The sequence below is a fragment of the Hippocampus guttulatus genome, chromosome 8 (assembly GCF_054856545.1).
Source record: "Hippocampus guttulatus isolate MCC_2025c chromosome 8, RoL_Hgut_1.0, whole genome shotgun sequence".
NCBI classification, from domain to species: Eukaryota; Metazoa; Chordata; class Actinopteri; order Syngnathiformes; family Syngnathidae; genus Hippocampus; species Hippocampus guttulatus.
Window position 1 is genome coordinate 16,102,439 of NC_141268.1, and position 15,661 is coordinate 16,118,099.

General features: G+C 41.5%; 2 protein-coding genes across 15 annotated transcripts in view; one reads left to right on the forward strand and one right to left on the reverse strand.

Moving 5' to 3' along the window:
• The first annotated feature begins 6 nt into the window (after positions 1-6).
• On the forward strand, positions 7-7,575 carry il17rc (interleukin 17 receptor C). Of its 6 annotated transcripts, none has more exons than XM_086117075.1 (15): positions 7-288; positions 1,181-1,242; positions 2,028-2,265; positions 2,983-3,086; positions 3,197-3,311; positions 3,393-3,434; positions 3,516-3,622; positions 3,733-3,789; positions 3,881-3,929; positions 4,138-4,361; positions 4,679-4,732; positions 5,736-5,787; positions 5,885-5,980; positions 6,381-6,419; positions 6,508-7,575. In XM_086117075.1, exons 3-15 carry the CDS (start codon positions 2,058-2,060, stop codon positions 7,158-7,160), a joined length of 1,800 nt encoding a protein of 599 aa, XP_085973201.1. In that variant the 5' UTR covers positions 7-288; positions 1,181-1,242; positions 2,028-2,057; the 3' UTR covers positions 7,161-7,575. The 6 variants fall into 6 exon arrangements, 5 of the variants coding, with proteins under 5 accessions (XP_085973201.1, XP_085973202.1, XP_085973198.1 ...); XR_015101555.1 differs by lacking the exon at positions 7-288 and adding an exon at positions 300-719 and having other exon boundaries at positions 983-1,242; positions 4,679-4,760; positions 6,508-6,617; XM_086117072.1 differs by lacking the exon at positions 7-288 and adding an exon at positions 304-719 and having other exon boundaries at positions 983-1,242; positions 2,986-3,086.
• Positions 7,576-11,290: 3,715 nt separating this feature from the next.
• The window catches only part of erc2 (ELKS/RAB6-interacting/CAST family member 2), a 34,539-nt gene continuing 30,168 nt past the window's right edge, over positions 11,291-15,661 (reverse strand). For all 9 annotated transcript variants that reach the window (XM_086117697.1, XM_086117693.1, XM_086117692.1 and 6 more), the window contains one exon: positions 11,291-14,694. The gene's annotated coding sequence lies outside the window, so the exon portion shown is untranslated. The remainder of the gene's footprint in view (positions 14,695-15,661) is intronic.

Below are 15,661 nucleotides of genomic sequence, written 5' to 3' on the forward strand. Positions count from 1 at the left end.
CCCATTAGTCAGGTCAAATATTGTCGCTCACCTTCAATTAGAGTGAGACGAACAATGGCATGCAAGAAAGTGACTTTGGTGTCACACTGGGTGGAGCCTTTGTGTAATTCAGACTACAAATGATATGCAGTGCAGAAAGGCGACCAACCGATGCTTATGGAATGCGGGTGGAAACACGACTCGCCCAAACGGAAACGACACAAGAATGAGAAGAAGACTGGGGAAACTCGAGCCTCGACCTGCTGGTTCCATGAAGCTGGCATCCTTGGCAGGAATACAGCCGCCCATGTGAGTTCAAGATGATGTGCTCCAACCGCGGCTAATGAGTTAAAAAAAAAAAAGGCTCAAAGTTGCTGAGCTGGTTTGTCAGCTACTTTTCAAACTGACTTGCCATTGTGTAATCAAGATTAACTTGTTGCCAAGGTGTGAAGGAGCTGCTGTATGACTCTTGGAGGTGGAGTTGTGTTGCGCTTTATAAATTGGACTTTGAACCAGCTCATGTTATTTTAACTCATTCACTCCCAAAGACGTTTTAAAACGTCTTTTCAGACTTGGTCCAGAATTGGCTGGTACTGAATGAGTTAAAAAAAAAAGCAAGCGGGTGTGATTTCTTTTGTGTTACAGTTTCTTTTTTTTCCCCGACGACTAATCCGTATTTGTCTGGTGTGGTAGCTGAATCCCCTCCTGGGACTGAATGGATTGACGTGGATTATAAGAGGGTAAATCACCTTTGTAAATTGTCTACATATTTTCAAATGTTGGGTTAGTACCATATCCACAATTCTAATCTGCGGTGTGCTCATCTGTTTTTAATGTTTCAATGAATATTTCAGTGTTTTGTAAACTGCTGGAGCTTCAACATCTTGTTTTGGTTTCATTTGGCTTTTCTGGTTTTGTTTTTTTGTTTTCTTAACTGGAGTGCAAAATAGACACCAAATTCCTTAACCTGCCTTTTGTGTGTGTGTGTGACCCTTTTCCCCAGATTGAAGTGAAACCAAGCTGATCGAGATTGTTCTAACTCCGCGCCAGCTCGCTGTTAATCTCTAACCTCAGATCACGCAGTGGAAAACAATCGCTGACACTCCCAGCGCAATCGCGTGTGAAGAAAAATGCTTGACACTCTTCATGCTCTGTGGCAAAATGTTTCTTCTTTGTTGGCCTGTTTGTTGTTTTTTACTAGCTTTTCATAAACCGGCCTGCTGTTGGGTGGGACATGATGTCTCGGAAGTCACATGTTCGCAGGTAAGGCACCTCCAAAGAGCATTTTGATTGCCTGTCACTCATCAGGGTTGTTCAAGTCCTCACGGTGTGCCTTTTATTGATCCATGGCAGTATTTTAATACGAGAAAACTCACAGAACACCACAAAACACAAATCATTTGCAGGTTTCCCCCGTTCTATTATGGTTCACCTATCAATGTCCTTATATTGATTCAACTTTATTTCAATACATATACAGTACAATGTTTTTAAAAAGTGTTTATAAATAAGTTTGGGCACGGGTGCAGGGTGAGGGTATTTTAACGCTTCAACAATAATAAACAAATATTTTTATTGCATTTGTATTAATGGTAGTATGGGGGAAAAAAATGAAGCTCCCGAAACAATCGCCATGAGGGTGACACAATAAGTGACAAAAAGACACAATAATGTATTACGAATATACATAGTAAATGACACATATATTTCAGGTTTTAATGCAATTTGAATATCTGGTCTAATAGCCATGATGTCTTGTTTGACTTCATTTTCCAAAAATGCAAATGAGTGATTTATTTTATTTTATTAATCAGTACATGCCTGCAGGCTGCCAGTTGCCCACTTCAGGTCTATAACACATCTCTTGCAGTGACCACCGCATTACTGCATACCGAAACAATGATCTTGTCTCTATTTACTCACAAATCGATTTACTAAGTGTGAAATCTGGTTGTATCTACTTAAACACAAAGTCATTTCGGTGTTGGAATGACAAGAGATGGAGACACGCGTTCCAATTAATATTCTTGGCCAATGTATCCATTTAGGGTCTCTCCGAGTGCACGGTGGTTGCTGTGATGCCGTTCGCCATCCTGGAGAGTGATGCCGTGGACGTCCAAACGGTAATGGCTAAAGTGGAGCTCTGCTGCAAAGAAAACACATCGTGCACGTTGTGTCTGGTCATGGAAGCTGAAATCGCCATGGATGTGGATGAAGACATGGCCAAAAGGCTCCAGTCAAGGCAGGACACTGAAGAGGACACCGAAGCGACAACAATTTCAGCAGGTGGGACTCAACATCTTCCCCTACGACGACAGCATCTATTATATTTTTATACACAGTGGTGCTATGGTGGTATGCTGGCAGTAAAATGACATGATATTTGAACAAAAACAGTAGAGCAACGTGTGGATGGACACTATGACAATACCCATAGGCATATATTCTTTATCCTCTGCGAAGGAAGACGAATATTACTGCAGGTTACAAGGGAGCTGTGACTGTGTCATGTGTACCCATATATCATTATTGCACTGCCCCAAAGTGGGCAAAGCGCACGCTCCAGAAGGAGCAGCCTCATGTTCGTTGAATTGAAGCAAAAAAAAAAAAAAAAAACTTGAATCCTTTTGGTTTTATTTAATTATGTAATTGCCGTATGTTTTATGGTGTACAATACTAGAGAGTGCTAGTTTTCTTTTTTAAAATCTCATTTAAAACGTTTTTTTTTGTGGAGGAGGTTTGAAATGGATTAATGGTATTTCGATTCTAAAGGGGTTATATTATAAATCAAATTTTATTTTTACCTCTCTCTTTAAAATTTGAGTTCACTTGAGCCCAAATTGACTCTCTTTAGATTCCAAACCTGCATCAATTTTTTTAAGCGCCTGCACTGTTCCCTTTCTCACACATTCATCACATGATACATTTTATTGTTATTTCGTAGATTGTATGATTTATTTTTGAAGTGATTGCATTCCTCTTGTTGTTCTCCTAACCGTGCAGCAGCATTTGTGACATTATGTTACAAAACGCCACCGACTTTTCCAGCATGCAAGAGAGTGGACTTCACCGTCACTCCTACAGGACTTGAGCAGAAAGTTGCAAAGGTAAATATGACGACTGGACCTTTTTTTTTTTTTTTTGGATAATAATATGTCCAATAAGTGCCTATTTGTTGTCATATAATTTGCCTATTTGGTTATTTATAATTGTGCAGATATCCTTGCTGATTACCAATCCAGCTGCGGTTTCCTTCAGCAGTATTGTGTACGTGTATCCTTCAAAAGCAATGCATCTCCGTAAGGAAGTCGTGTCTCCTTCTCTCAACGAAGGTATGACTTTGAACTCCACGTTGAACTTGCAGTAATGCCCGTGGCAGGTTCCGAACAATAACTCTTCTTGCCTGTCTGCAGTGTGCTCCCAAAACCGGCGCAAACCCATCAAAGAGTGTCACGGTGAGTGAGTGAACACTTGACGTGCCGCTTGACATTGTTTGAATCAAAAAGGAAATAAAAACAATGAGTTCCTCTTTCCAGTGCCAACAATCAGCAGTGTAATTAACCAAAAAATGAATCAAGTGGAGCTGAAGTTTGCTGGAGAGAGCAACGTGTGCATCCAGTATGAAGCAGATGGAAGATGCCAGGTCTGTGTTGCATAACACAACGGGTGTTAAACTTATTGTTTTATTCACGGATGGATGGATAATGGCGCACAAATAAAATGCCTGATTTCTGATGTTATGTGCCTCTTTAGAGTTGGGAGAGGAAAACAATCCCACTGCACTCTGTGACACCTTGCTTGTGTCTCCAGGTACTTTCATTTAAAAAATATCCATCAAGCACATCCATGGTAAAATATTCCATGGCTACAAAGTAGTTTTGAGTATTGGATTTGATGGCAGGTTTGGGATGATGACAGACGTTCTCAGAGCTGCCCCTTCAAAAACATGGGTAAGTTCAAATCCTTTAGGGCTCCTTCAATGTCCGCTCAAACTCGAATAATTTGACAATGCTGCCGGGCCTTCGATCTGATTGCATTTTCAAAAACAATTTTCACGAAGAAAATAATGGAAATGCAATAAATATCACCCTTTTTCAATGTCATATAAGTGTAAAAAGAAGTAAACTTCCATGGAGTAATTTTGGACATCCCCATCAGGGTTCCTTCAGGAGAACGTATGGCGGAACCTGACTGCTTCTGTGGATCGCGGTCGAATGAACGATAAGGGCCAAATGCTGCTGTGGAACCTGACTGTCCCCTGTAGGCTGGAGGGGGAGGTCTGGCCCTGTCGGTGGACTTCGCCGTACATTTGCACTGAGATCGAGGGCTTTCGCCAACAGCTGGTGAATTCAACATGGAACCAAAACAGGAATATGCTATGGGTAAGCAAAAAATAATGCAATAACATCTTCCATTGTTTTAAATTATTTTTCTTTTCTATCTATCTATTTAGATGGAGAGAGAGAGAGAGAGAGAGAGAGAGAGAGAGAGAGAGAGAGAGAGAGAGAGAGAGGGGGGGGGGGGGAGGGAGAGAGAGGGGCTGATGTCAACTGGTTAGCACGTCGGCCTCACAGTGCAGAGGTGCAGGGTTCGATTCCGGCATAAACATTAAAAACAAGGAAAAACAGCAGGTACGGGGGTAACTGTGTTGTGTGCTGTACTTAAATAAACTAACATTTGTCTAATTGTGTCCTGGCAGGTGAAAAAAGGTGTCTTTGAGGACATTAACCTGCAGCTGTCAACATGTGTTATGGTAAACCGCATTCTCAAGCATTCCCAAGGTTTTTTATTTTTCTTCACGTTTATAGTGATGATATTAGTTTTGAGGGTTTATATAAATTTTTTTATTTCATTTTAACTTTTTATTAATCATGTAGTGATAATTAAATTTAACAGTGGGGTCGAAAATGCTTTTATTTAGTTTAGTTTGCATGAGTTTACATTAGTTAACCCCTAACCCTAAACCCCATACTAACCCTAACCCCTAAACCCTAACTGTGCCATAAACCCTAACCCCAACTTCAACCTGTAAACCTAACCCCGAAACCCTAACCTTGAACCCGAACCATCACCCCCTGACCTGAACCACTAACCCTAAATCTAATCCCTAACCCTACCCGAACCCTAACCCTAATTCTAAACCCTAACCCCAAAACTGTACCCCAACCCTAACCCCTAACTCTAATCCCTAACCCTACCCTAACCCAACCCTAACCCCAACTCTAACTCCTAACCCTAACCCTAACACTAACCCTAGCTCTAACCCCCAACCATGAATCACTAACCCCTAACCCCAACCCAAACCCTAACCCAACCCCTAATCCCAACCCCAAACCCAAACCCTAACCCAACCCCTAATCCCAACCCCAAACCCAACACCTAACCCAACTTTAACCCTAACCCCGAACCCTAACCTAACCCAACCCTAACCCCTAACTCTAATCCCTAACCCTACCCTAACCGCTACCCTAACGCCTAACCCCTACCCGAACCCTTAACCCTAACTCATAACCCTATCCCCTAGCCCTAACCCCTAAACCTTAATACTTACCCTAACCTCTAACCCTTTCCCCTAACTCTAAATCTAATCCCTAGCCCTAACCCGAAGGTAAATTGTAGTGTCAGTTATTGTTTTTTGGACGGCACTCTCATTTTCATTTTCTTTTGTTAATGAAAATTTAACTCGTTTTTTTTCGGTTTTTTTTAGTTATTCATTAGTTTTAATTAACTATTATAACCTTGATGTTGAAACACAGGTGCGTTTAAGGAATGGTGGCCTTCATCTGGGACCTTTTTGCTCTCATCAGAGTAAGTTTGCAAGAAGTGATGGCAGGAGTGTGAAATATGCAGCTTTCCCTTTTAAGAGAGTGATGTTTCTCATTTCGTTTGCTTGTTGACATTGCAGCAGCAAGGTGGCGCTGGAATCTGTTGGCTGTGGCAGTTTTGCTGGTGATCATCTTGACAGCACTGATATTATGGCTTCTGCATGACTTTATCAAAAGTAAGTTCAAGCGATACAAGACTTTTGGCCGGCACCGTAGCTCCTCTATCTCATAGTTCTGAGGTACCGGGTTCCAGTTTCGGCTCAGGCATTCCTGTGTGGAGTTTGCTTGTTCCGAAAAAAAAATAAAAATAAATAAGCATGCTAGGCTAATTGAAGACTGTCACTTGCTTACTTGTTTTTAGGTGAATAGATGTTTGTGTATACTCTATGTGCACTTTGATTGGCTTGCGAGACTCCCACGTATCTGCGGCCCAAATGAGAACAAGCACTATGGATAGACGTGTGTCGATCAGTTTTTTAAAATTTTCTTATTTATTTTTATTTTTTGCAAGGACATGAGCGTATTTTCCTGCAAATCTTGCCCCCTTGCCTGATTATTGTCCATCTTATGTCATAGAATGGGCAAGCCGATCTTTTCGTGAAGGATGTACAAAGAGTAAGCTTACATATTTTCTTTTATATTTCAAAAAGAGAAAATTATCCCTGATGACATTCAGCTATTATTATTATTATTATTTTTTAAGTTGGCAGCAAAGGTCATGTCGTCCTTTTGAGTCCGCCAGATGTTCACAACGACATTTCCGAGGTTTGTGGCCTGGGTTCCCTGCTCAGGAGTCAGGGCTTCAGTGTGTCTGTGGACCAATGGAGCAGGATCGAGCAGTGCAATCTGGGCCCCCTGCCATGGCTCCACTCCCAGCTGCTGCACGTAAAGAATCTGGGCGGACGCGCGGTGCTCATCCTGACTCACAAAGCTATGGGGCTGGTGCAGGAGTGGAGCCAGCAGCATCGAGAGGCACTCCGGGCAGTGAGTGGGGATGGAAACCTGCCTCAGTCTCCATACTCGGATGTATTCATGGCCTCGCTGTCCCTCATCCTCGGGGACAAGCAGCAAGGCAGAACTGGAGAACGTTTCCTCCTGGTGACATTCGAACAGGACGTGGCGCGGTCTGCTGGCAGCTTGCCAGAGCCTTTTCAGGGACTTCATTTGTTCCAGCTTCCGTCCCAGATGAAAACTCTCTTGTGTGAGCTCACTGGGGGAGCAAAGGGGAAGGCAGAAGGCGGAAGGATAAAGGCCAGCTGCAAATGGGCAACCTTGGGCGGATGGAAATCGAAGACTAAAAATGCCACATGCAGCCAAGGAACAATACACGTGCAGTGTAAATATTCTGGAATTTAAAGACATTGCGTGACATTTGTTGCACTGTTGCTTTGAAGAGACAATGAAATATATCCTCGCTGTCCTGTGAAAAACATGTTCTGTTCATTTTGACATTTAAAGGTGTCCGTGTGTTGTAAAAAGTTAAAAATGGACAAAAAGTGACATACTTGTTTTTCACAGGAAAGCAATGATTTGCAATGTACAAAGTCATTAGAATATAATTGAATTTTTCTTTTTTTAATTTTAACAGTATTGCTAGCACTCATTGTTTACTTATTATCATAGATGAATGCTAAAAGACTTGGTACAAAAAACAGCAGTTACCATAACAACAGTAGTGGACAGTGCATTTTGTTAGCCTAATAGCATAGCTGGACAAATGATATAAAGCTTTCTGTCAAAATGTCAATAAAAAACAACGGGTATGCTAAAATGTGTGTGTTTTGTTCTTTTCGTTTGTGTTGATTCTTCGTCACCCAGGTTATGATGAATACCCACACAAAGATTGAACTATTTTGAACCAATCGTGAAAAAGAGTGTACATTTGACCAAGGACATTAAATTGAATTCATCATTTTTAATTTACTGCTACTGAAAGAATAAAACATCCCACTATATTCGCAACCCCCCCCCCCCCACCCCCCCAAAAAAAACTTTCTTTTGGTATTCCTGAAAACCTGCAAGCGTAACTAATTTGTATGCTATTAAGCCAGTGATGTGTTCCTCGAGCCGGTCCTTGGCCTCGAGGACCGGCTCGAGGACCGAAGGGTGGTCCTTGGTCCTCGGCCTTGGCCTCGGAGTCAAGTCCTTGGTCCTTGGCCTTGGCCTCGGAGTCAAGTCCTTGGCCTTGGCCTTGGCCTCGGGTTGCCGGTCCTCGGACACAACGAGGCCAAGGTATAAAGTGGGCCAGAGGACCGCAAAAATCATAAAGAAATCAAACAAAATCCATCGAGGGAAACCCACGTTGATGACTTTATCTGGCGCTTTAAAAGGGGCGGGGCTGTCACTGACAGTCAGTACAACGTGTAAAGAGCGGCATCACAGTTAGTTTCAATCACAGTTCGTTCCGTTCGCGATCGGCAGTTTAAATAGCGTGTAAAGTCTTTCTGTAACAGCGGTGTCTTTTATTTAGTTATTTTTGCGCAGTTGTCACGTTTGTGCGGTCGTACTAGAATGTTTGTTTGAACCAAGTAATTTGCGTTACAGCTGGAGTCAATAATGTCAGCACTTCACTTCTGGGTTTGGCCGTTGGGATTTGGAGTCCTTTTGCTCGATTCCAGTTATGTTTGCTGAATGCTTTCTCATGTTTGGAATAATGAATATTGATAATACATAGTTTAAAAACATGGTTGATTTAATTATTTATTATTATTGTGAAGTTGAAGGTATTAATTAATGTAGCATTAGTGATAGTGGTAATAATAGTAGTACTCAGAGAATGTTTAGAGATTCAGCCATCTCGTTACCTCTGCGTCCCGCGTCCTAGACGTATAATTTTCCCACGGGACGCACAGTTCCAAATAATGTGCGTTTTTGGGACGCCCGGAAATTTCTCAGTCAAAACAAATAAACAAACAACAAAAAAAAGCCGTTTTTTCGGCTAAAAACACCTTACTATACGTGGTCCCTTTTTCTCGGCTCAAAACGCCTTTATACATGGTCGTTTTTTTTCAGCTAAAAACGCCTTACTACATGGTCGTTTGTGTTTTTGTTAAAACGCCTTACTATTCATGGTCGTTTTATTCGGCTCAAAACACCTCACTATTCATGGTCGTTTTTTTCGTCCAAAAACGCCTTACTACACAGGGTCATGATTTTTGACTAAAAACGGCTGACTATATACATGTTTTTTTTTCGGCCAAAAACGTCTTACTATATACCAGTGGTCCTCAACTACAAATGCTGTAGGTCCACTTTTTTTTTTAAATAAGACCAAGGTCCGGTCCCATGCACGGCGGTCATGGAGAGCAGGGCTATATGCCCATTTGGTATGGTCAAGCCAAGCTTATACAAATCAACACTCCTCACAACCAACCAATAATGGGGTGCATTAAAATAACAATTATTCACTTTTCCAGTACACAGCAAATAATGAGAGGTACTGTATTGTGTTGAGGCACAGGAACTATTTTGTTTTGTTAAGTTGTGCCTGCTTAATGATAGAAATAGCCCTTTTAGGGAAACGAGACATTTTTACTTTAACTTTGTTAAACAGTAGTTGTCTTTTTTTCCCTTTATTTAACAAAACCAAAACAAAATACTCATTTTAATATTTTGACTCTTCACCAGAGCTACCGTCTTTAGGCATATTAGACACATTGGCTTGGTGCTCGACAGAGGTAGAATGAAAGCTTACTTGTCAGTCCATTCTTCACTGAAACGCCGATTTTCACTGTCCACCTTTCTCTTTGGACTAAATTTAGAGGGCGCCATCGTGATGTTCATTTACCATGTTGCGGTGTTCTGCTGTTAAACAGCTGCAAAGATCCCAGGGTAGACGGGAGCAAAACTGCACACAATCGAAACCTCCCGCGATTCGTCTTGTCTAATTGTCTGTGTGCGGCTCTCCTGGGCTGAAGCTGTGAGCACACTGTGGCGTCGCGCATGCGTCTGTTTCTTGACACAATCATCCATTTTGAATGCGTGTGTATTGGGATAGACGCGTGCTGACGCTTATGTGTGGGCACACCTTAAGTACAGAGGAGCCAATCAGTGCATCGTTATCGCAGACATGCCCTGCTCAGCCAGGGTCTCCAGTTAGTCAAACATGAAACAACACACAGTCGCGCTGCTGCGGTCCTCTGCAATACATCTGTTAGTGCACGCAAAGAATACAACGGATAATTTTAACAAGCGATCGCGGTAATGCGCAGATTATAGTCCACAAATATAAAATGTATAACGTAAAAATCACTTTATAAATTATTATTTTATACAATTTGCCAAGGGTCCGGACAGAGGAGGTCGGCGGTCCGGTAGTGGATCGCGGGCCGCCAGTTGAGACAGGTGGCTATATACTTTACATGGTCATCTTTTTCGGCTAAAAACGCCTTACTGTACATGGTCGTTTTTTTCGGGTTAAAACGCCTTATTATACATGGTGATTTTTTTCGGCTAAAAACGCCTTACTATACATGGTCGTTTTTTTTTTTTTTTTGTTAAAACGCCTTTCTATTCATGGTCATTTTTTTTCGGCTAAAAACACCTTACTATTCATGGTCGTTTTTTTCGTCGAAAAACGCCTTACTACACGTGGTCGTTTTTTTGGGTTAAAACGCCTTACTATACATGGTCGTTTTTTTTCCGGCTAAAAACTGTTCATCGTTCACTTCAAAGAGCCGGTTCTTTGTATCGGCTCGTTCGCGACCGACACATCACTTGTGAAAATGTAGGTGATTGAACAGTCAGAGGTGCTGCCAAAAAGAACACTTTCTGCTCTGAAATGCAATGAAATTAATTTTGATTCCGTTTGCTGCAATACAAACCGGATACTTCATACTTGACCATAAAGTTAATTTAAAACTTAGTACCTCAATTCAAAAACAAAATCTGACGTTGAAAAAAATGTCGTTTTGTATTTGTAAGACTGAATATGAAAATAAACAGAATTTATTTTTTTCAGAGTTTTGTTTTTCTCAGTATAAATAACACGTACCCCTACTGTTCTACTCTTTGAATAAAAACACTTAATTCAAGCGTTAGGGAGTGCAAGGAGTTATGATGGAGGGGTGTTGCAAATCATGAAGACCTGCCAAGTGGTATGATAGCATTGTCCTCATGTCCTCAGCTAGGCCTCAGCTTCAAAATCAGTCCTTGGTCCTTGGCCTTGGCCTCGGAAAATTTATCAAGTCCTTGGCCTTGGCCTTACCTCGGAAAATTTTCCAAGTCCTTGGCCTTGGCCTCGGGTTGCCGGTCCTTGGACACAACACTGTATTAAGCTAACGACACGCTAAATTTGTACTCTGCCACACATCAGGTTTACAAACAATGAACAGTACGAAACAATGATCATTTGTTTTATTAATATTGCGTGCTCGGTATGAGGAATTTAAATGAGATGACATTAATTCACACGTCACGGTATAAAAATAATGATTCCGTAAAGACATTGAAGGACGTTACACGTTGAATGAGGAAAGCCGAGTGTGTTGACAGAAAGAAAGTCACTTTTATTTGATGGATATAAACAAGCTGGCCAACACTCAATAGTAATATTCGGTTACAGCACATACAATAGCAAACACAGAGGAGAGCCTCCAGGCTTGAAAAAACAGGAAACATCACAGAGGATCCATGCTTCTGGCAACACTTTCTCCCTAGTTTTTCATTTCTTCTTTTTTTTTTTATAGGTTCTTCCTTTGATACATTGATTTACATCACTTTTACTCTCATGTATTTTAACACACACACACACACATACGCACAGATGCGCGCATACACACACACACAGACGCACATTGCCATAAAAAAATAATAAATGTCCACACACCCATCCGCAAGCACTTTTCTCAGAAACATTTACACCAGCAACATGCTGCTCTCTCACGACACAGGCTGTCTACTAAGGGGGGGGGGGGGGGGGGGGAACACAATGAAACGCACGTTACTCCCAAACACCGACATCACACTGCCACGATGCAAGAGTGAGGAATGATGCTCCACGTTCACACAAGGAATCATTCGGCATGCTGGACGCTCACATTGAACTTGCTCCTATAGCTCAGCACTGTACAGCTCAGAACATTGACGTTTACAAAGAGTACAGCCTCCGATCTGGCATCTGCGACAAACAAAAACCATAGTAAAAAAAATAAAAATAGAGCTAACTTAATGCAAAAAATAAATAAAATAGAAAAACAATCGAATGTTTCTGGCATTGTTCACAGTGAATTGTTCATAATAAGGTTTTTGTACAGTTAAAAAAAAAAAAAAAGTAAAAATGTGCTCTGTATTTTTGCCCAGCATTTGTCAATGATTGACCTTGCTGCGGAGGAATCCGGCTGCATACAGAACAGCACAACATCCTTTCTTCCAGCAACACTCCCATTGGCACGTAATGTAAAAAATAAATAAACAGATAAATAAATAATCATAAAATAATTACATCTGCACAAATGGACACCTTTGAAATGCAAATAATATATTTCATGGTAGGAGAACCCCCTACTTCAAGTATTCAGTGGATAAAGGACCTGAAAAGGGAGGCTTTGTCCTCAGCCCTCCTGATGGTAAAGTGAGAGGATTTCATTTCTTGATTTTTCTTTCAATTTTTTCCTTTTTTTTTCCCTCCTCTGTTTGCATTGTCTTCCCCTATAAAACACAACCTTATCGTGATTAATTTTGCCTTATAATTGTAAACACAAACACAATCTGAAGACTCTCGGTCAGTGACAGGCGACGGAAGCTTCACGTAGGAAGCAGATGATGACTTCATTGTGGAAGATTGGAAAAATACATTTCGATTTATATACACACACCCGCCAATGCTTGGTCCAATACCGAAGAGACAACCGTGTAAAGAGGGGCAGAAAAGAGAAATGGGGGGGAGTTTAGTAACAGTCTAATTCAGTTGCCACTAAACTGTTAACGTGTCATATGTCACCACTTGCGTTGACGAGACGACAAGTAAAAAAATATAAATAAATTTGAAAAAAAGCAGATCCTGACTGAATCATTCCACACCCGTGTTCATCGCGATCTCCTCACCCGCAAATGAAATTCCGAACGGGCAGAACACATCGGTGCGTTGATGGAAGTTGTTGAAGTTCTGCTATGTTTTCTTGATCTGATTTGTCGCCACAAGCCAATTTAGTGTGAGCGCGTGGGCCAGGACAGAGGTTTTCAAAGTGTGGAACAGTGAGCCTCTCGCAAGAAAACACACAGTTGCGATCGACAGTAAAGCCCAAAACGTATTCTGAGCTTTTTTTTTTTCTTACTGTATCTTCCAGCTCGAACTGACACAAGGATGTGACACAAAACTGTAAGATGGAAAGTATTGTTTTTTTTTCCCCTCAAGCTGTTGTGCCTCCCCTGAAGTCACCTGGCTCACGCTTTGAAATCTCTGGACTAAGACGGTCAAAGGAATGTAAAATAGGTAAAAGGAATGTAAAATGAGTTTCTAGAAAGATTTAGATCAGTATTTCTGCTCTTTTTTTTTTTTTGCACGGTGTCTGTATTTTCAGACAGGGAATGTTCATCTCCACTCAGGAGTTTTCTCCAGATGTACAAAAAGCATTTAACACACCTCACACCCCCGCACCCCCTATCCATTTAGAAAAAAATAACCATAAAGAAAAAAACATTTTTTGTTTTTAAATCCTGTCAGTTGAAACCATTTTCTGACCACACATAGACACACTCTATAGATTCTCTCTATGAATAATATATGCATATCTATCATATATGTGTACTTTTTTTTTTTTTAAGGAGGCCACCTTAATGAGAGGGACTGAAACAGGTCACTACGTTCGGGGATGTGACGAAGACTAGTTGTGGAAGAGACGGGTTAAGGAGGACTGGTGGTGGGCTACAGGACAACTCTTCCTAGTTGTTGTATTTCGAGGATTCTCGAGTCTCTTTGGGGTTCTTCAATTGATCACAAAGTGCCCCTCCTGACATATGTACAAAGTTGTCTACTGCTAATTGTTCATGTGGTGACTCCCTTGAACCACTGACACAATTTCTATTGAGCACCTGCAGCTGGAGCACCATGAGTTAAAAAAAAAAAAAAAAAAAAAAAAAAAAAAACACATCCCGGAACAAGAGAAGGTGCGTAGGTGCATAGTCTCTTGATATAATCTATCAGATTCTACTCGCTTTTTTGGCCACTCTGATTGGTGGGTAATTACACTTTGAAAACAGACAGTGAGTTACACAAATTCATGCAACACTGACATCTGCATAGATTGTTTTTTTTTTTTTTAGTTTTCACTTTGTTGGATTGAAACGAGGTAATATGAAGATGACGGCAAACTCAAGCGAAAACAAGCTGGAGGGCCCTCGTGTCCATTTCAAGGCACCTCTTTGAAAAATGACCACCGAAGTCTCCATGTGTGGCACACATTATTCTTACATTTGGGACACGTTGAACATCAGTTCCTCAAAAAAAAAAAAAAAAAGGCGACACCAGTAAAAAGTTACAAACGAGGTCCGTTTGTGGGTGTTATCGCAGATATTTAGGATTCACAGTCGTTATGACGTGGATTCGGTTGTCAACTTGGGAGAGGGCAGTGGAGATGAAGACATGGTGGAAGCAGCCAGATCCGAAGGAGTTAGTCAGGCTTGGGGGACAGTCGACAGCTGAGGCGGCCGTGACCTTGAAGCAATCACGAGAAGGAAGCCAGGATGGAAGAATACGGGGCCATGACCGGATGGAGAATAGTCTTGTGACCTCCTGAGGAGGCCTCGTGTTCAGCAGGGGGGCAAGTGTGGTAAGATAGCTATGAGGAAAAGGAGGAGGGAGGAGCGGGGTCTTTCCTTAGCCACTTCATGTCCGCCGTACCATACAGTATTTCTGTACTGGGAAAGCTGAGAAGGTCTGCTCCAAGGTCACCTAGAGCCACAATTGGCATAAGAGTACAGTACGTAATGCGCTCCAATTCAAGAGCTTTACAAAGACAGGAAGGTTTAGTTTGGAGTGACGCTGTCAGAGAGAGTGTTCCAACCTGAATAGCAATAGGAAGTTTGCTTTAATAGACTAATTTGGGGATGAGTGTCTGTTACAAGTATTTTGTTTGTGGCCTAAAATGCCCAGTACATTACCAAATGATTGTAAATAAATATTTTAAAAAAGTTTGAAACTGTCTGAAATTTTTTGAAGTTCATTCCGATTCATTGATGCTTGGTGGGAGGTTAATGGCGTGCAAAGTGCAGTTTTTAGCGTGTCCTGTTTTCACCTCCATCATGATAGGGGTGCTAAGTTAATGTCCATGTTTTTTACCTGCCTTCACCTTTGCAAAAGTGACATTCGCCCCTGCCGGCATGGCCAGCACGTTGGCACGCTTTTCAGCCTGCTCTAGTCTACTTTTCGTTTTCTAAGTCAAGAGGGCGGCGTAATTTAAAAGCATGTGACCAGTTTCTATCTTGTGATGATGCCACAGAAACAGCACCATTTGCTGGCGCTGTGGCAAATTGCGGCCAAAAGGCTAAAAAGAAGACTTAAAACAGCCCCCTTTTTTTTTTTTGTCCGGGGTCGGTTGGTTAGGGCTCGAGTTGTCAGGTTAATTGTACCTTCCACCGTCTGGTGGAAGACTAATTTTTCTTCCTGTCACTACGCACTGCCGGTCTACATTCGAAAGATGAACATGGCTTTGTGGTAAATAAATCCTTTGCGAACTTGGATATTTTTCCCACAGCACACCTGATGATCTCTCATGCTGTGGCACAGTGGTTGGGAACCATACAGAAGAATTCAGCTTTTGTATTTGGACTCAATGCATTAAACAAATGGAGCAGCATAACCAGAAAAAAAATATATATATTTTTTAAAATTCAGTGAACAGCCTTATTTATGGTTTGAA

Bases quoted from the DNA above. Each gene is read 5' to 3' on its own strand.
- il17rc (XM_086117071.1), top strand. From the start codon at position 1,126: ATGCTCTGTGGCAAAATGTTTCTTCTTTGTTGGCCTGTTTGTTGTTTT. The intron at 3,087-3,196 runs GTAAATATGACG...ATAATTGTGCAG, and splicing joins TTGAGCAGAAAGTTGCAAAG to ATATCCTTGCTGATTACCAA. The intron at 5,788-5,884 runs GTAAGTTTGCAA...TTGACATTGCAG, and splicing joins ACCTTTTTGCTCTCATCAGA to CAGCAAGGTGGCGCTGGAAT.